The sequence below is a fragment of the Microtus oregoni genome, unplaced genomic scaffold (genome assembly GCF_018167655.1).
Source record: "Microtus oregoni isolate MIOR12 unplaced genomic scaffold, Mior012 000016F_ref0000370, whole genome shotgun sequence".
Taxonomy (NCBI): domain Eukaryota; kingdom Metazoa; phylum Chordata; class Mammalia; order Rodentia; family Cricetidae; genus Microtus; species Microtus oregoni.
This window is the reverse complement of record NW_024543075.1, coordinates 17,082,933-17,102,729: the sequence shown is the minus strand read 5'-3', so window position 1 is coordinate 17,102,729 and position 19,797 is coordinate 17,082,933. Positions and strand designations below refer to the sequence as shown.

The 19,797-nt window shown below is 47.1% G+C and overlaps 1 protein-coding gene across 3 annotated transcripts in view; it reads right to left on the bottom strand.

Annotated features, from left to right (window-relative positions):
- Positions 1-7,009: 7,009 nt before the first annotated feature.
- The window catches only part of Znf668 (zinc finger protein 668), a 13,445-nt gene continuing 657 nt past the window's right edge, over positions 7,010-19,797 (bottom strand). Inside the window, exons 1-3 of one of the 3 annotated variants that reach the window (XM_041665978.1) lie at positions 19,613-19,742; positions 12,467-13,135; positions 7,010-11,760 (exon numbers count right to left, since the gene is read on the bottom strand). In XM_041665978.1, the coding sequence (XP_041521912.1) occupies positions 10,548-11,760; positions 12,467-13,113 (1,860 nt within the window). In that variant the 5' untranslated portion in view covers positions 13,114-13,135; positions 19,613-19,742 and the 3' untranslated portion in view covers positions 7,010-10,547. Of the gene's footprint in view, positions 11,761-12,466; positions 13,136-18,061; positions 18,196-19,612; positions 19,743-19,797 lie in introns of those variants that run through there. The other 2 variants (XM_041665977.1, XM_041665979.1) reach the window with 2 other exon arrangements.

Sequence of the window (19,797 nt, the reverse complement as noted above, 5' to 3'; positions counted from 1 at the left end):
GGGCGGGCTCTACCCACAGTGGGACCTCCTTCTGATTTTGATGATTGATAAGAACTTGGGGCTTTAGAATAGGAGACTTTTTTGGACTTTGACAGGGTTAGAATTTTGGGAAATGTCATTTTGCATGTGGGACAGACATGGATCTTTGAAGGCCAGGAGATGTGCTAGGTAAAGTAACAGCCCTCTGAATAGTCCATGTCCTGATGTCTATGAATATATTCCTTTACATGGCGAAAGGTTTGTGCGGGATTGACCTCGGGGCCTTGTAAATGCCAGGAGATGACCCTCTACCACTGAGCTCCACACCCCACAACTGACTGTATGGTTGACAGATCCATGACTAGGTCTCCCCAGGGAGGTATCCCAGGCTGGTGCTCCACCTGCGGTCCTCCTGCCTCTGTGTCCTAAGGAACTGTGGTTACCGCAGATGTCATCACTGTGCTGGCCGAAGGGACTGTGCAGACAGAACGAGAGTTACTGGCTGAGTTGAAGATTAAAACTGGATTGTGCAGATGAGCCCAATGTGATCACACAAATAACAGAGAAATCTCTCCATCCAGCCGCGGAAGACTAAGGCAGAATGAAGAGTCAGAAGCTGGGGACGGGCACGCAGAATTGTACTCCCAGCACTCAGAGGCTGGAGCAGAAGGATTTTGAGTTTCAAATCAGCCTGGGCTCTGTAGCAGGACCTTGTCTCACAAAACAAAACAAACCCAAATAAGGGCGAGGAAGCTGGTTCAGTTGGTAGTGTTTGCTGCAGAAGCATGAGGACCTGGATTTGAATAGCTAGCACCCATGGGAGAGAAGGGCATACGGCCTGGGAAGACCAAGGACGACACAGGGCTTGCGGGGCAGCCAGGCTGCCAAATTCATGAATTCCACATTCAGCGAGAGTATGTCTTAAAAAAGAAGGTGGTAGCTCTGCTAGGGGTGGTGGCTCAACCCTTTAATCCCAGCATTTGGGAAGCAGAAGCAGGCAGAACTCTGTGAGTTTGGGACTATCCTGGTCTACATAGTAAGCTCCTGGCCAGTCGGTTATATAGGGAGACCCTGTCTCAAAAACAAAACAAAACAAAACAAACATACAAACAAGAGAGACAATAAAAAAGTAAGACAGAGAAATGATTGAGGAAAACCCCTGATGTTGACTCTGGATCCCACACACGTGTGCACACATAGGCACATGCACCTGGTAAAGCTACTGTGGCTGAAGTCTGCTTGACGGACTAGGTAGGAGACGGAGACAGCAGAGAGACCAAGACAAAGGCTGACTCGGGGCAGGAAGGCTTCTGCTGGGCTGCTTCAGCAGTCCAGAACTGACTGGTCTCCACCACTCCTCAGCTCCTCAGCGCAGTCCAGAATGCGGCTGCTCCCTCTGCTTCAGCTTTAGCCCTAGCCCGAAGTGCTCTCCTCCCCTGAGGAAGCCATCTTCTTTCTGTGCTGGCCCTGAGACTCCTGCCTCCATCTTCCAGATGCTGAGGTCACAAGTGTGCACACACCTAGCCTTTCCCTTCTTCCCTCTTTCCCTTTCCCCCTCCTCTCTCTTTCCTCCCCCCCCCTTCCTTTCCTCCCTCTTGCTTTTCCTGCCACCCCTTCCTTTCCTGGGGACTGAGCCCAGGGTGAGCCTGTTTCTTCACAGGGGATAATAACCACAGTCCACAGATGGAAAGCTGACGCCAGCTTTTGTCTTAGCGCCAGGGCCTATGAATCTGCATTCACCAGTTACACAAGAGCTGGCAGGAAACTGAGAGTTAAGGGAATTGAGAGAAGAAGATGCGTGAGGGACAGAGATCAAGACTTCTAGACACTACTGTAGGCGTGATGACCCATGCCTTCAATCCAGCACTCAGGAACAGAGGCATTTGAGGCCAGCCTGGTCTACACAATGAGTTTCCAGCACAGCCAGGGCTACATAGAGAGATCCTGTACCAAAATAAAATAAAATAAAAACAAAAAGACTTATTGACAGTACTCTGAAAATAAAACTGGACAAAGACATCCCAGGGAAATGACACACGCATATTCTTATGAAGGGACGTGGAGGCGTAGCTCGGCTGGTAGGGTACTTGTGTAGCGAGCACACGGCACTGGGCTGGATCCCAGCACCACACAAAGTGGACATAGTAAGGTGAGGCACAGCTGTACTCACAGGGCTCAGGAAAAGCAAGGAGGGGATCAGAAGCTGAAAGTCATCCTTGGCTGCACAGCTAGTCTGAGGCCTACCTGGGTCACACAAGATCCTGTCTCGAGGGAAAAAATTCCTGGGCTAGAGAAATGGCTCAGCAGTTAACAACACTGGCTGCTCTTGTAGAGGACCTGGGCTCAGTTCCCAGCACCCACATGATGGGCTCACAACCTCTGTAACTCCAGATCCTGGGTATCCAATGCCCTCTTCTGACCTCTGCAGCAGCAAGCACACATCTGGTGCACACACACATACACAGGCAAATCACTCAAGCATTAAAATGAAGAAATCTTTTTTTGTGACAGGGTTTTTCTGTGTAATAGTCCTGACTGTCCTGGAACTCATTCCATAGACCAAGCTGGCCTCAAACTCGCAGAGATCCACCTGCCTGCTTTTGCCTTACCCAGCGTTTTTATTTTTATTTATTTTATTTATTTTTTTTAGGGTTTCTCTATATAGCTCTGACTGTCCTGGGACTCATTTTGTAGATCAGACTGGCCTTGAACTAAAATCAATAAATCTTAAAAAAACAAAGCCAAAAAAACCTTAGGGAATACAGACACAGAAATCTCCAATAAAATATTAGCAAAGCAAATCAAACCCAACATCATGTGAAAAAGTATTATATGACATGGCCAAGTAGTATTTATCCCAGGAATACGAGTTTGGTTTACTATCCAGAAGTCAAATACATATTATTAGTAGAATAAAGAACAAAAGCCATAGAATAATCACAACAGACACAGAAAATACATTTGATAAAATGTAACTCGTTTTCATATAGGAAACAGCACATTAGAGACTTGAGATGCGGATATAGGGCGCGTGTTTTAGCACGAACTTGAGGTGCGGATGTAGAGCGCGTGTTTTAGCACGAACTTGAGGTGCGGATGTAGAGCGCGTGTTTTAGCATGAACTTGAGATGCGGATATAGGGCGCGTGTTTTAGCACGAACTTGAGGTGCGGATGTAGAGCGCGTGTTTTAGCACGAACTTGAGGTGCGGATATAGGGCGCGTGTTTTAGCATGAACTTGAGGTGCGGATGCAGAGCGCGTGTTTTAGCATGAACTTGAGGTGCGGATGCAGAGCGCGTGTTTTAGCATGAACAAAGGCCTGATTTGATCCCAAGCACCAAATAAACCAAGCATGGTGGTCACCAGCCAGCAATTCTAGCACTCAGGAGGCTCAGAAGTTCAAGGTCATTCTAGGCTACTGAATTCCAAGCCACGCTAGACCCCCTGAAACCTCTTTTTAATAAAAAGGCTCAGCACAATAGGAGTGAAAGGGAATGTCCTCCTTATATCAGAAGACTGTACTGATCCAAAAGCGAAACAGATGAAACAACCCTCTTAAGCCAGTCTCTAAGTCTAGCACCTGAGAAGCAGAGGATAAGAAGGTCCCAGGCTAGCCATGGCTACATAGTGAGTTTGAGGCCAGTGGAGACTGTATGAGACCCTGTTCCAAAACAAACTAAATGTCGTGAAGGAAAAAACAATTCATTTGTAAGAGCAACAAAAAGAATAATTTGTTATAAATTTTACAACAGAAGTGTAAGATTTATAGATAAAATGAAAAATACTGTTGAAAGAAAGATCTAGGGTGGGACTAGAGAGGTGGCCTGGAGGTTAAGAGCACTGGCTGCTCCTCCAGAGGTCCTGGACTAGATTCCCAGGTAACATAACAACTCACACCTGTCTGTAACTCCAGTTCCAGAGAATCCAACACCTCCTCAGGCATTGCATGTACATTGTGCATAAACAAAACACACCCCAGCAAAACACCCATGCATACAATAAAAATAAATCTTTGAGGTCAGGTGGCAGTGGTGCAAGCCTTTAATCCCTACACTTGGGAGGCAGAGGCAGGTGGACCTCTGAGTTCAAAGCCAGCCTGTTCTGCAGTTAGTTCCAGGACAGCCAGGGCTACACAAAGAAACCTGTCTTGAAAAACATCCCCCCCCCACAAAAAAAAAGAAAAAAAAACTTTAAAAATTAAAATAAATATCTAATTAAATTTAAAACTTCCCACGCTCACAGATCAGAAAACGTAATATTGTTAAGATGGTAATATGCCACAAATGATCAACTGATTCACTACAATTACCAAAGCCTAAACTAGCTTTTTGAATTTCTTGACAGCAAAATCTGACAATCTGATCCAAAAGTCAAAATGGACATAAGTGTGATGACATACGTCAATAATTTCCAGCACTTGGAGGCTGAGGCAGGAGGGGAATGGAGGGTTCGAAGCCAGCAAGGGCTACATAGTGAATTTGGGAACCACCATGCAACTCTCAAACACAGTCCTCAAAAAAAACTACATAGTAAAATAAGAAATGGAACTGTAAGACCAGAAAAAAAAAAAAAAAAAACAAAAGCAAACTCTTGAAGTAAAATAAATTGGGAGAAAAAAAAAGTAACCAAGTTGGAAGTCTCATAGGCCCTGATTTGAAGTTCCTATAAAATTGTACTAACCATAAACGCAATATATAAGTAAGAATATAGGGAGTCCCTAAGTTTGTGATGCTTTTCAAAAATCAAACCTGTTTGTAAAAATCACAATGTTTATAATAATCACTTGGCTTCTGCTACAGTAGAATAACCACAGAAAGAGACTAGATGTGAATAAATAAAATTCAGTATGAAAAGGAAAAATGAATATAGATAAATCAATTAAAATGAGATATTATAGTCAACCATAATCAAGGGACTGACCAAGATTAAATGTATAAATTACTGAGCAATTGCAGAAAGTCAAATGGAGTACAAACAAGAAAACCTAAATATTTAACAAATTTCACATATATTGTAATATAATAACAGTAGAAACTTTCTTTCCCCAGTCTTTCCAGGTCAGTATTCACTAACAATCAACATCAGTGTTATACTTGGTACTTAAAGCCAAACAAATATTGCTGTTTAGCCTTGAACATAATATTGCGTTTATGCTGTGACTGGATAGCGTTGTCCATTATCTGCTGAATTTATTGAAATTTGCTTTGGGGCCTCACAGTGGGAGGCTCTATCTTTGCATATGTTTAGGGAGGATGTGTATCCTCTAATTAGTAAACTAGTGATTTTGTGTGAGAATTTGCTAATTCTGATAGTACCTCTATTGAACATCAAAAAAGTACGCCCACCTCTTTTGCTATGATTCTCCATTTTCCAACTACTCCTTTAATTCCACTAATAATGTTGACTGTATATTTTAAGATTCCATTTTTCCTCTGCTAACAACAGTTTATGGTAGCTGTAAACCGTAGATTGCTAACCAATATTATTTCCTGCAGCTTGCCTGAATTTACCTGTAATTTTAAGAAATTTGTAGTCTGAAACTTCATGTGAACTGACATTTTTATGCCTTCAGCAAACTTTCAGAGGATGCAGTTTGTTGAGTTTTTCCCATCATGCTCAGCAGCTGTTCTCCAAACGTTGATGACTTGACAGTTCAGAATGCCCCTGCTGTCTCTATCTCCAGGTAATAATGTAAATTGGTCTAAGAATATAGTCTATGCTATCTGGATCCTGAATAAAACTGGCTATCAGTTAAAAAAAAAAATTGTACTAACCAGGGGGCTGAGAATGACTCAGTGACTAGGAGCACTTATTGCAGAGATCTAGGGTTCAGTTCCCAGCATCCACACGGTCATTTGCAACCATCCGTAGCAACAGTTCTGGGGGACCCAACACCTTCTGAGTGCACAGACATACACGCAGTCAAAATACTTAGAAATAAGCCGGGCAGTGGTGGCGCACACCTTTAATCCCAGCACTCGGGAGGCAGAGGCAGGCGGATCTCTGTGAGTTCGAGGCCAGCCTGGTCTACAAGAGCTAGTTCCAGGACAGGAACCAAAAGCTATGGAGAAACCCTGTCTTGAAAAATCAAAAAAAAAAAAAAAAAACCAACTTAGAAATAAATAAATCTTTTAAAAATCCTACAATAATTAAAATAGTGTGGTTTGGCATAATGGCAGACATGAAGGTGTGGCCTAGATGGAGCATTTGCCTGGCATGAGCCAGGCCTTGGGCTTGATCCCCAGCTACAAACCAAACAAAACCCCTCATATTTACAGGTAGTTTATTTATTTTTTTAAGAAAGCCAAGACAATTCAATAGACAAAAGAATGGTCTTTTTAACAGATGCTTCTGAAGCTGAAAATCCATAGGCAAAAAATGAAGTTGAACCACCTGCTTCAAACCATTTACAGAAATTAACTCAAAACAAGCCAAGTATCTTAAGTCTAAGGCTTTCTAGCTATAAAAACATACATAGCTTGTAAAAATACATTTACAGCAGCTGGAGGAAATGGCTCCGCTGTTGAGAACTTGCTGCCACATCGGGTGGCTCACAATTGCTTGTAATTCCAGCTCCAGGGGACCCGACACCCTCTATGAACACCTGCACTGACATGCATATAACCCACATAGAAACATATGATTAAAAATTAAAAACAGAAAGTTTATAAGTAAATTATGAACTTTATGACTGTTTTAATTGTGTGTCTCTGTGTGTTGGTGTGCATTTGTGTCAAGAGTGCACGGCAGGTCAAGAGGGGACTTTCGGTAGTGAATTCTCTGCTTCGACAATGTAGGTTCCAGTGATCAAACTCAGGTCAGCAGCCTTGGTGGCTTTACTAGATGAACCATCTCAGCGTCCACTTCCTTCTGTCTCCAGAGTACCAGTGTTAAAGACCCATGCCCTCCCCTCCCCCCACAGAACTTATTTTTATTATACCAAAGTCCTTATTAAGAGCTAAGTAAATGCTCTACCACGGAACTACACTCTCAACTCTAAAGACCCCCCCCCCCCATTTTAGACTGTGTGTGTGTGTGTGTGTGTGTGTGTGCATGTACCATGTTCCTTGTGGGAGGTCAGAGGACATCTAAGAACCAGTTCTCCCCTTTCACATTTGGTTCTTGGCTATAGAACTTGGGTTGTCAAACTTGGTGGCAAATGCATTTTACTGGTTGGGCCATCTCATGAACCCAAAAGATTTCCCTCTAAACACTACTTTCTGCTTTCTCTGCCATTAAGACTCTCTGTCTCCTGGGGCTCACTACCTGGTTTACCATTCCTGAACTACGGCTGCTCGCTGTAATGTCCCCCATGACTAGCATGTGAGCTTGCAGGTGAGCTTCCCAATACTGCCAACGTGGTGGTTCTCAGCTCTCACAAGAGCACAGAATCCCAGTCTGATGGGACACGGCTGTAGTCTCAGCCTTTAGAACGCTGAGGCAAGAGAATCACTTCAAGCTCAAGGCTAGTCTGGGCTAACACAGGGAGATGAGAGAGGAGGGGGCTGTATAGCAAGATTCTGTCTCAAAGAGGAGGAAAAGAAAAGAAAGAGCTTAGGAAGGGAGTTTTGGCTCACTTAGGGCTACAGCTACAATGGAAAGGGGGTGCTATAATGTATGACCTAGAATCTTCTTCAGAAGCCTGCTAGGTGGGCAAGGTGGCTCAGCATGTAAAGGAGCTTGCTGCCATCCCTAGGTCCCAAATGGTGGAAAACTGACTCCCAAGCTGTCCTCTGACTCCATATGTGCACTGTGGTACACGTGCCTACACACTTTTGGGGGGGGTTAGAGACAGGGTTCCTCTGTGTAGCCCTGGTTGTCCTGGAACTCACTCTGTAGACCAGGCTGGCCTCGAACTCAGACATCTTGCCAGCCTGTTTCCCAAGTGCTGGGATTAAAGGTGTATGCCACCACTGCCTGTCTAACTATAAAGTTTTTTAAAAGATGCATTCCATGAGAATCTGAGGACGTATGTAACCTGACCCTAAGGAGAGCATGCTAATGGCTTCTGTCCCTCCATGCTCCAAAATTCTGTCTGCAAATTTTAGCCTCACCCTGTTTTTTTTTCTTTTTTTGGGTTTTGTTTTTTGGGATAGGGTTTCTCTGTGTAACAGGCTTTTTGCTTTAAATTATTATTGTTTTGATTTGAAACACAGTCTCATTTTACTTGAGACCCCTCCAAATCAGCCATGTAGCCACGGCTGGCATTCAAATCCTGATCTCCTGCTTCCACCTTCCCTGTGCTGGGATTACAGGCATATGGGCTACACCTGAATAACCCATGTCCTGGGTATCTTCCCTGTGTGTGTGTTCATGCATGCAAGTATGCTCACATGATGATGGAGATAAAATTCGTGGTCTCATCCAGACATTTTTCAGGGAAGCTATGGACTACTCTATCTTTTCCCCAGTGATATGAACATCACATCTATCATTAAAAAATTCACAGAAGCTGTCAGTAAACCCAGCACTTTAGATGCTGAGTGCAAACACTCAAGGGCCACCCTGGGCTACACAGTAAAACTGTCTGAAAAAAAACAAAACAAAAAGGAATGAATGATAAATGTGTTGGGCTTGGTGGTACAAGTCTGTACCAGCTGCTCAGCAGGAGGAAGTCTAGTCAACTTTGTCTCAAAATAAAGACGACAGAGGGCTGGACATCAGCACTGCAGTGAGTTCACAGACACACTCACGCTGCTTCCGGATCTTCTCACTCTACTGGCTGACTTTTATTTTTGTACCAATCACATATTTTCTACTCTAATTCTTTGGTTTTTAGCATCAATCACCTCTGTTTTTTGTTTGTTTGTTTTTTTAAGTTATCATGGGCTGGAGGTGTAGCTCAGTGGTAGGGCGAGTGCTAATCATGTTCCACATGAGCTTTGGATTTTCAGACTGGGGACTGAAAAGTCCTTTGGGCTCTTTCTGTACACCATAATGGCACAGCTAATGTGCTGCTGGATGCTTCCAAAACCATCAATAATGCCAAACAGGCAAACATCAGGCTGGTAGCAAGCCACATGCCCAAGTCATCTTCATTTTCTAGCTGTGGTAGTGACATATGACCATATTGAAAACACTGATGGTCACAGCCCTGGGAAGATTGCTGTGAACTTCACAGGCCGGTCAGAGTCTGGACAGCAAAGAGCCCCAGGTTTGATACAAATCTCACTAATCTGGGGAAATGACAAACTAATCTGCTCCCAAGTTTGGTTTCACTGCGCTGACAACCAGCTAGCATCACACAGGTTAGGGAAACCCTTAGGTTTTGTTTCCCCTACAAACAAAAGACAGTCAGGTGTGATGGCATATGCTTGGGGAGCTAAGGCGGGAGTACCAGTTTCAGGTCAGCTTGGGCTGCACTGTGAATTTAATGCTAGCCATAGCTGCACAGGCAGTAAATTTAAAGATTAAACTGGGAAAGTCAACTTCTTCCTCCTAATGCTGTGGATATAACCCAGGACCTCACACACAGAAGGCAAGTGCTCCTCCACCAAGATAAAACCCTGTGTCACCATGTGGCCTACAACTCCTGATGGAGACCAAGATTGCCTTGAACTCACAGCGATCCCCTTACCTATTAGCATTTTTTATTATGTAGTCCTGGCTATCCTGAAACACACTATGCAGACCAGGCTGGTCTCAGAGACCCGCCTGACTCTGCCTCCTGAGTGCTGGGATTAAAGATGCGCACCACCATGCCCAGCCAGCACTTTTAAAATGAGGTTTATTCCTTTGTAGTTCATGGGTTTTGATGTGAAGAGGGATCTTTTTTTCCTCCAAGCATGTCTCCTAATGTGTTACTGTGATAAACAGAAAAGATCATCTTTTTTTAGCTGTCTCACACCCAGGGAAGAATTTTTTTTAAAGGTAGCTAGAGAGACAAGCTGGGTACTTTTTTACTGTGAGCCTTAGCCTTTAGCAGTGGAGCCATTTCTCCAGCCGATTGCTTAAGCCCAGCTTACTATCTTAAGCAGATAGAAGCACTCAGTAAAGGTTTCATTATCCTGAGTGTAGGCTAAGCAAAGCTACACAGGTTTTTCATTGCAGGACTTCAATACACCTTTTAATCAGCAAGAATTCTCAAGAGGCACAGACACACTCCTGTCCTGATTGACTACTGAAAGCTCTTTCACAAGAAACCCAAAATATACTTTGGCAAACAATGAATTGCAAGACCCTTCTAGGAACCATTTGTGGTGGTAAACACCTGGAATCCTCGTACTTGGGAGGCTGAGGCAGGGGGATTGGTTGAGTTCAAGGGGAGCCTGGGCTATACAGTGAGTTCTGGATCAGGCTAAGTCGTGAGAGCCTGTCACAAAAGAAACCACCACCAAGACCCTTATAATTTGTATTAATCTGGAACCTCCACTGAAGTTTAACTCAACCAGAATACAGAAGACGGCTTGCTGTCAAAGCCAATGCTTTAATGAGTGTCTCTCACAAGCGCTGCCGGCCTCCACTGTCCCCTGCTCTTAGTGGACTGAGAGCTGAGCCAATTGCTCAGTGGCAGGGATGTGGAAACTGGTAACGGGCATCTGGGAGTGTGGCAGAGAGAGCTACCAGCTTCAAGCTGACCCTTCTTCTGGCATTCCTAGCAAAGCCACAAGAGGCTCCAGGGGTATGGGGGTTTCAATGGGCGCAGGGTGAGTGCGTTCATGTTTGCGCAGGTCACTGGCACTCAAGAAAGCTTTAGGACACTGGGGACAAGAGTAGGGGCGTACAGAACTGTGGGTGCGGCTATGTTTGCGAAGCCCAGCCCTGTCTGAGAAGCTCTTACCACACTGGGTGCAGGGAAAGGGCCGGAGCTCTGGGTGTGTGCGCTCGTGCCTGCGTAGCAATGTCAGTGTGGAGAAAGTTTCCTTACACTCGCGACACACAAACTGTGGAGGCTTCTCATCAGGCTCCTCACCCCCCACCTCCCCTGCATCTCCTAGGGTACCAGGAGCTTCCCCAACGCCAGCATCCTGGCACTCCACGTGCTCCACAGTCATGCCCACCACTTGCCACTGTGTGGCTACTACACCCCCAGACTCTGCAGGTAGCCCTAGCAGCCCAGCTGGAGGGTCCCCTAGCCCTGCGCCTGCCACGGGGGCGGCTGTGCCCTCACCCACGACACCTACAGGCAGCGCCAGTCCCAGTACCAGTTCCTGCTGGGGGGCAGCTCCTGTAGCCTCATTGCTTCTGTGGGTACGCTCATGCTTCCTGAGGCTGGATAACACCACAAAGGATTTCCCGCAGGCATTGCAGTGGAAAGGACGCTCGCCGGAGTGCATGCGGCTGTGCTTGGTAAGGCTAGCTCGCTCAGCAAAGGCTCGCCCACACTCCTCACAGCGGAATGGCCGCTGTCCTGAGTGCACCAATGCATGCCGCTTGAGGTCCCAGGAAGCCACGAAAGTCTTGTCGCACTGCAGGCACTTGAAGGGGCGGTCGCCGGTGTGCACTCGCCGATGCATGGCCAGGTCGGCTGGCTGCCGGAAGTCCTTGCCGCACTTCTCGCAGCGGTAAGGCTTCACGCCCTCATGCGCCCGCTGGTGGCGGCGGAAGCTTGAGGGATCAGAGAACATGCGGCCACAGCGAGGGCATAGGAAGGGCTTCTCGCCCGAATGCGTGCGCTCATGGCTTTGGTAGGAGCTGAGCTGCGTGAAGCCTTTACCACAAGCCGGACAGCGATAGGGTTTCTGGGCCGCATGGATACGCTGGTGGCATGTGAGGGAAGAGGATCGGGAGAAACTTTTCCCGCACTCAGAGCAGAGGAAGGGGCGCTCACCTGTGTGGGACCTGTGGAGCAACGGAGGCCCTGGTTAGACGGCAACAGATTCACGTGGGACAGCCACAGCCTGTTTGAGCTGCAATTCTCTAAGAGCCACAGGACCCTAGAGTAAGACATTTAGCCGAGCACTGGTGGCACACGCCTTTAATCTCAGCACTTGGGAGGCAGGCAGATCTCCGTGAGTTCTAGACCAGCCTGGTCTATAAAAAGCTGGTTCCAGAGCCAGGTGGTGGTGGTGCATGCCTTTAATCCCAGAACTCTGTGAGTTCGAGGCCAGCCTGGGCTACAAAAGCTAGACAGGCTCCAAAGCTACAGAGAAACCCTGTCTCAAAAAACAAAAAACAAAACAAAACAAAACCCCCCAAAACAAAGTTAGTTCTAGGCCAGCCCAGCCAACTAAAGAACTCTGTTTTCAAAACCAAAACCAAACAAAACATCTAAAGAGCCATTTTCCTAGGACCTACCCACATATGTCCCTCCCCCGTGAGTGACAGATACCCCTTTGTGGCTGTACAGGAACCGAGGCCAATAAGACCCCACCCGCTCTCAGGGTTCCATCTCCAGGAACTCTGCTCTGCCACCCAGCCTGACCTGTCCAACCAGGTCTCCTATTTTTAGGTTAAGTATCCACCTGCCCCTTTCCCCATTGGCATAATCTATTAAGATACTAGTTCCCACTTAAGCTTTCCAGCCGTATCCAGGGGTCTCACCCACCGTTCATGGTTACGTAAGTCCTTGAGCTCAGCGTAGGCCTTGCCGCAGCGCTCGCAGCTGTAGGGTCGCAGGCCTGCATGGGTGCGCCGATGCTTGCGGAACACTGAAGGGTCAGCGAAGCTCTTGCCGCAGTCGGTACAGGCATAGGGCCGCTCACCTGTGTGCCCACGTTGGTGGATCTTGAGTTTAGAGAGTGTACCATAAGCCTTGGGGCAGTGCGCACATCGGAAGGGCAGCTCACCCGCATGGGAAGCCAGGTGCACACGCAGGCACACGGGCTGCATGAAGCGGCGGCCACACTCTGGGCACGGGAAGGGCTTCTCACCAGTGTGGCTGCGCCCATGGCTTCGTAGCTCAGGAGCTGTCTTGTAGGCCTTGGGGCACAGTGGGCAGGCATAGGGCCGGGGTTTGGCTACTGAACCAGACACCTTGTCTCCACTGGCTTCCTCGGCCTTGGGCTCTGCATCCACCTTTGGCTGGACCTCATTCACCTCCTCTGTGCAGTCTGCGGGTGTATGTGTAGCAGCATGGCGCGCTGCCCTGGGAGCATTTGGAAATGTCTTTGTACAGAACAGGCACTTAAAACGGCGTCCAGAGCGCTTGTAGCAGGGGCCTGGGGACTTGGCCTCTGTAGCCTCCTCTTCCATGACCTTGGTGAGTGGGCCTTCTCTGCAAGAGAAGCAAAATTAGACCAAAGCCACCCTGCTGTACTCTTTAAGGCTTCCCACTTTACTAAAGTTCTCTCAATATCCAAGGCAACCATATCTTTAAGGGAAAAAATTATTTTTATTTCACATGTATGAAGGTTTACTGACACCATGTCCTGAGGACTGGTGCTCAGGAAGGCTGTTCCATCCCCTGGAACTGGAGTTACATTTGTTTGCGAGCTACCTTGTGGGTGCTGGGAATCAAACTTGAAAGGCAGGCAAGAACTGAGTCATCTCTCCAGTCTCACAGGTCACTGGATCATACCAGGACTTCCAAACCTGGGGCTCCTCAGCCCAAACCACAGGACTTCTACATCCTTTATGCTAATGGTCCCCAGGTTTGATATTGTGTTCAAGTCTCCCTGGTGATCCCCAGTAAATAAGAGGCCAGAACCACAAAGAGCCAGCTATATTCTACTCCTTACCCTCTCCATTGTCTAACCCCCTGGTATTCCCACAATGCCTAGGTCCCATTACTCTCACAATCGTCCTTTCTTAGTTCCAACCAAGACTTTAAGGTCTCCAAGCGCTCAGGAAGATGGACTTGGGTCCCGAGAGAGGAGTCGATGTTTGGAGGTCTCGGATGTGGTGTGCTTACCCTCCCCCTGGTTGGTCAGCTCCTGGAGAAGCAAGCATTCAAAGAATTTTGACCATGCACGGCTTTCAGGGACTCCACCCCAGTCAGGAATTTTGGTCCATCCTCTGATCTGGAATCCCTTTTAGTCCCTGCTCCAAAACTCTAGAAATGGGAGCTCACTCTCAAGGCAGCCTGACCTACTGTTGGCAGTCACAGCTGATGTGTCTGAGCTAGCGAGACCTCCTGGGATACTAGCTCTTGCTGAGTCCCTACTTTCTGGCCAAGAGCCCAGACAACATCCACACAGCTGCTCCCAGGATCATAGTTGGGAAAAAATAGGATTAACAGCTGCACTGGTCTTAACACCCACTCATCCTCCCAGAGGGATGAATGGAAGAGGATTAGGGCAGATCCTCTTAAGGGGAGCTTAGATGTGGTGCTGGGCAGGGCAGAGTGGGCAAGGAGAACCAGGTGTGCCCAGAGGGTGGCAGGCCAGGCCTCTATGTCCAGCCTTGTGTATAGACCCATGTCCTCATCCAGGAGGATGGAGCTGAATTAAGTCTCTGGTGGGGGAGATGGATGGGTTCAGGGCCTATTCCAGAAAAGGCCTACAGAAGCAGTTTAGCTGGTTGGCTGAGGGAGCCCTGAGTGAGATGCTCCTTAGGATCAGCCAGCCCTATATCAGGAAGCATTTTTTTGGGGGAGGGAGGGAAGTTTTGAGACTCAAACCCAGAGCCTGGTGCAGGCAAGACAAGTGTGCCACTATTGAGTCACATCTTGGCCTCCTAAATTTCTCCTAAAGGGAAAAACAAAACAAGAACCAGGCTGAGGGTGCAGGAGACTTTGCTAGTCTTGATCCCAAGAACTGCTTAAAAAAAAAAAAAAAAAAAGACAGCTCACATCTATTAAGTACCTGCCAAAATCACAGCATCCTAACCTTTTTTTATATAGCAGCTCATTGTTACATCAACACCACAAGAAAGCAGGTCCATAGTAACCGCGCTTCAGTGGAACTAAGTAGACTCTGAAGGTCCAGCTTCAACTCTAGCTGCCACCACTTCCTGGCTGATGTGACTTTTGTACAACTGACCTCAGAACCTCAGTTTTCTCACCTGAAAAATGGAGGTAAAAATAGGACTAGCTCATGGGGTCCGTGAGGACCGATCCGAACCTGATCTGATCAGTCTTCCCTAAGTCTGGGTCGTCTCAGAGTCAGTCAGCTGGGTGTGGCACCTTACATAATTCTCACACTGCCTGAAACAGGAACCACTGACCCCATTTTATAGATGAGGATGAGTTGAGTCATACGGTTAGAAACTTAACGCAGCTGAGACCTGGCTCTGGGCAATTAGAGTGTCTGAGCCCTAGCTCAGAAGTCTGGGCCTGCCCCAGGGTCCAGGAGCCTGGGCTGTGTGGCACCCATCCCTCCTTCCATCTTGCTAACACTTCCCTGAGATTAGAGCCCGGAGCCAACAACGTCTCACTCAGACTCATGAGCTCCTATCCTGGCCCTGCCAGCTCTGTGCTTCAGTCTTTCTGCGGGAGGGGTAGATCTGTCCCAAGGCACTTACAGGGAGTGGAGGATCCGTCCCAAGACACTTAGGAGAAATGGTAAGGAAGCGTTTAATGGGTCCCAGCAGGCACCTAGCTCCATGAAGAATGGAGAGCAGATCATGCCTCATCTCACCCACTACTTCCAAGAGTAGCTTTCCCGAGTGAGGTCTGACAAAGCCCTGCAGCAAAATCCTCATCTAGGAAGCACACCTACAATTCCAATACTTGTGAGGACGACGCAGGAAGATTGTTAGTTCAAGGCCAGCCTGAGCTAAGATCCGGACTTAAATAACAAAAAAAAAAAGGGGGCTGGAAAGATGGCTCTGTTGTTAGGGATCTTGCCGTTCTTACGGGACCTTGCTGAGTCCAGTTCCTAGTTTCGCATGGAGAGGCTCACAACCACCAGCTCCAAGGAATCTGATACTCTCTTTTGGCCTCCTTGGGTACCTGCAGCCATGTCCAAAGGCACACATAGGTATGTGCATGGGCACGCACACACACAAAATCCTTTTAAAATTATCAAACAAAAGCCAGGTGGTGGTGGTGCATGCCTTTAATCCCAGCACTCAGTTGAAAAAGGCAGGTACATCTGAGTTTGAGAATCTAGTCTAGTGAGTTCTAGGGCAGCCAGAGCTACAGAGATACCCTATCTCAAAAACTGTAAACGAAAAGAACCATCAACTAAGAAAGGTGATGTAGAGTGCTGCAATCTGTATTTTCAGTTGTTTGTTTATTATGTATAGTCTTCTGCCTGCAGGACAGAAGGGGGCACCAGATCTTGATACAGATGGTTGAGAGCCACCATGTGGTTGCTGGGAATTGAATTTAGGACCTCTGGAAGAACACCCTGTGCTCTTAATCTCTGAGCCATCTCTCTAGCCCCTATAATCTGTATTTTTATTCTCTGAAATTAAAAAAAAAAATCACAGGCAGGAGAGATTGCTAAATGGTTAAGGACACTCCCTGGTCTTCTAGAGCAGTGGTTCTCAACTCATGGGTCTCGCCTCTTTAGGGGCAGAACAACCCTTTTATAGGGGTCGCCTAAGACCACTGGAAAACACAGATATTCACATTACAATTCATAACAATTATAGTTATGAGGTAGCAATGAAATTAATTTTATGGCCGGGCTCACCACAGCATGAGGAATTGTACTAAAGGGTCACAGCATTAGGAAGGCTGAGAGTCACTGCTATAGAGGCTATGAATTCGGTTCCCAACACCAATGTTAGGCAGCTCCAGTGGGCCTGATATTTTCCTGTCCTCTGTCTGTACATACAAATACACACAGATTTAGAGTCTTTTTTTTTTTTTAATTCTTCAAGACAGGGTTTCTTTATAGTCCTGGCTGTCCTTGAACTCAGAGATCCACCTGCCCTAGCCTCCTGAGTGCTGGGAGTAAAGGTGTGCACCACCACACTCAGCTGTGTGTGTGTGTGCAGAGGACAGCTGGGAGTCCGTTGCCGTCTTTCCCTTTGTTGACTGTGGTCCTGTGTACTGTTTCTGTTGCTCCACTGTCCTCCAGACCAGACAGCTGGCCAGCCTCCTGACCATTCTGTCCACATTCCATCTCCCCACAGCCGTGCCACCAAGTCCAGCTTTTTGCATGGGTTTGGGGGGGCTTGAACTCAGACTGTCAGGCTGTATGGCTAGAGTTTTAATAACCCACCAAACCATCTCTGGAGCCCTGCAATCTGTACTTTAATCCAACTCTGTGGACCATTAAGAACCAGACATGTGAGCCAGGATACTTGCCTGACACACCCGAGGCACTGGGTTCTATCCTCAGTATTGAAAAAAAAAAAGATAAAGAAAAATAGACAGGCAGACAGACAGACAGACACACACACACACACACACACTCCTAGGTCTCCAAGTACTTCCAGGAGGGAAACATTTTTACTACAACTGTTTTAAATCCTCACAACGCAAAAAGTGCACAGTGCTAAGATGTCCAGAGTCAAAGCTGAACCCTCCCTGCCCTCAAGCGCTAGCCTCTTGCGATCACTCTATTCACCTGCAATCCTTTAACAAAATCCTGACGCTTCCCAGGACAAAGACCAGTATCTTTCTATGATCAGCAAATCCCAATCCACCTCACTCCTGCTTGCCTCTGTTCAGTTCCCTGCTTCCCTTGCCAGGCGTCATCCACACCTCCTGCTTCATTTTCAGCTTCAATTTCTTCCCACCCCAGGCTGCTTACACGAGCAGTTCTCCTGGTCAGAGCCATGATTTCTCATCGTCTCCTGCGTGTCTTCCAAACTCTTCCTTTATTAAGGCTTTCTTTCTTCTTTTTTTACTCTATGTATGTACACTCAAGGGTGTATGTGTAGTGGTCAGAGGACAGACATCTTGCAGGAGTCAAGCCTCTCCTTTTACGATATGGGTCTAGGAGGCTGAACTCGGGTCTCAAGCTCGGCCATCCTCCGCCCCCCCCCCCCAAGAAGGCTTTCCTGGACACTGGAGAAAAGGCACAGCGTTATGAGGAATTACTCTTCTTCCAGAGGACCCAGGTTTGATTCCCATCACCCACGTGGTAGCTCACAATCACCTATAACTCCAGTTATAGGCACCAGGCATATACTTGGTGCACACACGTACATGTAAGCTAACACTCATATACATAAAAAATAAAGGTTTTCTTGACTACCTTTGTGTACATGTGTGTTTCAGTCTCTTACTATGTAGCCCAGGCTGGCCCTGATTGTTCCTCAGGGTTGGGATTACAGGCGTGGATCATGTACTTTGATCACCTACCTTCCTTTGTTTTTGGCAGTGCTTGGAATTGAATTTAGGGTGGCATTCATGCCTGATAGCAAGCGCTCTTCCACTGCGCCACTGAGACAAGGTTTCATGACATAGCCTTGGCTGGCCTGGAACTCACAGAGATATGCCTGCCTGTCTCCCGAGTGCTGGGATTTAAAGGTGTGTGCCACCACACCTTATAGACTCTTTTTCAAAACGATATCTTTATCCTGGCTATCATTATCATTTAACTTCTCCTTTCAAAGGACAATTTTCTCTGTGATGCCATCTGGATCAACTACCTCTCGCAGGCTTACTGCTGTGGACTGGTGTCATCAGCATTTTATACACACCGATCCAACTACTCAAGCTCTTCTCATAATTCCTACAAGTCTGTTATGGGCTGAACATTTGTGTTCTTAAATTCTGTGTTTGGAAACAAGTTCTTTTCAGAAGTCATTAAAGTTAAATAAGGTCATAAGGGCAGAGCTAGCAAGATGGCCCAGTAGGTAAAAAGGCGTTTTCACCAAGCCTGGCACCCTGAGTTGGATCCTCAGGACCCACAAGATGGGAAGAGAGAACAGACTCCAGTAAGTTGTCCTCTGACCTCCACATATGTGCTGCCAGCACACATAAGCACACACAAGATAAAGATTTAATTAAACAAGTTCTTAAGAGACAACACAGAAATGCCAGTAACTGGTCATAGATTGAGCTAGTACTGGAAACCAGGCAATCATATACCCAAATTTCTGCCATCTGTTCCCTTAGCTATTGCTTTATTAGCACTAACACATTTTATTATCCGGTTGTGCACTAGGGTCCAGGGAACGTTGTTCTATGTCCAAAGCTGTTTGGTGACTGAGAGCAAACTGCAGGAGGAATTCAAAGCCAGGTCTACAGCCTCCGTCTCTTCCATCGTAGGAGTTTGTGAGATTCAGCCACCAACTCTTCATTAACCGAAATTCCCCATCTTTACAAGGTCATCCAGCCCCAGGATCACCCCAGTACCCCAATTTGTTTCCTGTTGTGATGGAACACAGTGTCACTAATCGCCTGTGAGGGGAATGACATTTTGCTGTCTCTCAAGCTAATGAAGACTCAGTTTCCCCAATGCGAGTGCAGCCCATTCCCCCATCTCTCCAAGACAGCAAACAGGCTACCAGACCTTAGGCCTTTTGATGAGTTGAAGGAACTGTGCTGGGGTGAATTGAATGTTTAATTGTATCCTAGGCCTTTTGAGTTAGCTCAAAAATGATCCCATTTTCCCAGCCAGTTTCTGGGGGCAGTGTTCCCTCTGGTCAGCAACCTACGTTCCATCCACAATTGACAAACTTTACCACCTCCATAAGCAATTCCCTTTGCCCTGGAGCCCTCTTTCTTTTTTCCCAAGGGAAGATTCTTGCATGCTTCCAATGCTCCATTCCCCAGTACTACGTGCCCTCGAGAACATTTAACGAGCAGTAAGTAAAGATGAGGGATGCGTAGCTTTCTGGACCTCAATTTTTTCAATCGAATGGGGCCCCTGAAGCAAACGGGAGTTTGCAGGGAGGTAGGGCCTACCAGACTCTCAGAGGAGGGACAAGAGCTGCAGAAACCCAGCGCTCCTCGCTCTCTGCAACCGTGTTTGTGCGGGTGTCCACGCCAGACAGGCAGTCCCCGCGGAGCGGGGCTGGATGCTGACTCATTTGGGACTAAACCCTAGGATAACGTGGCCTCGGCGAGCGTAGCAAGACAGAATGAATGAA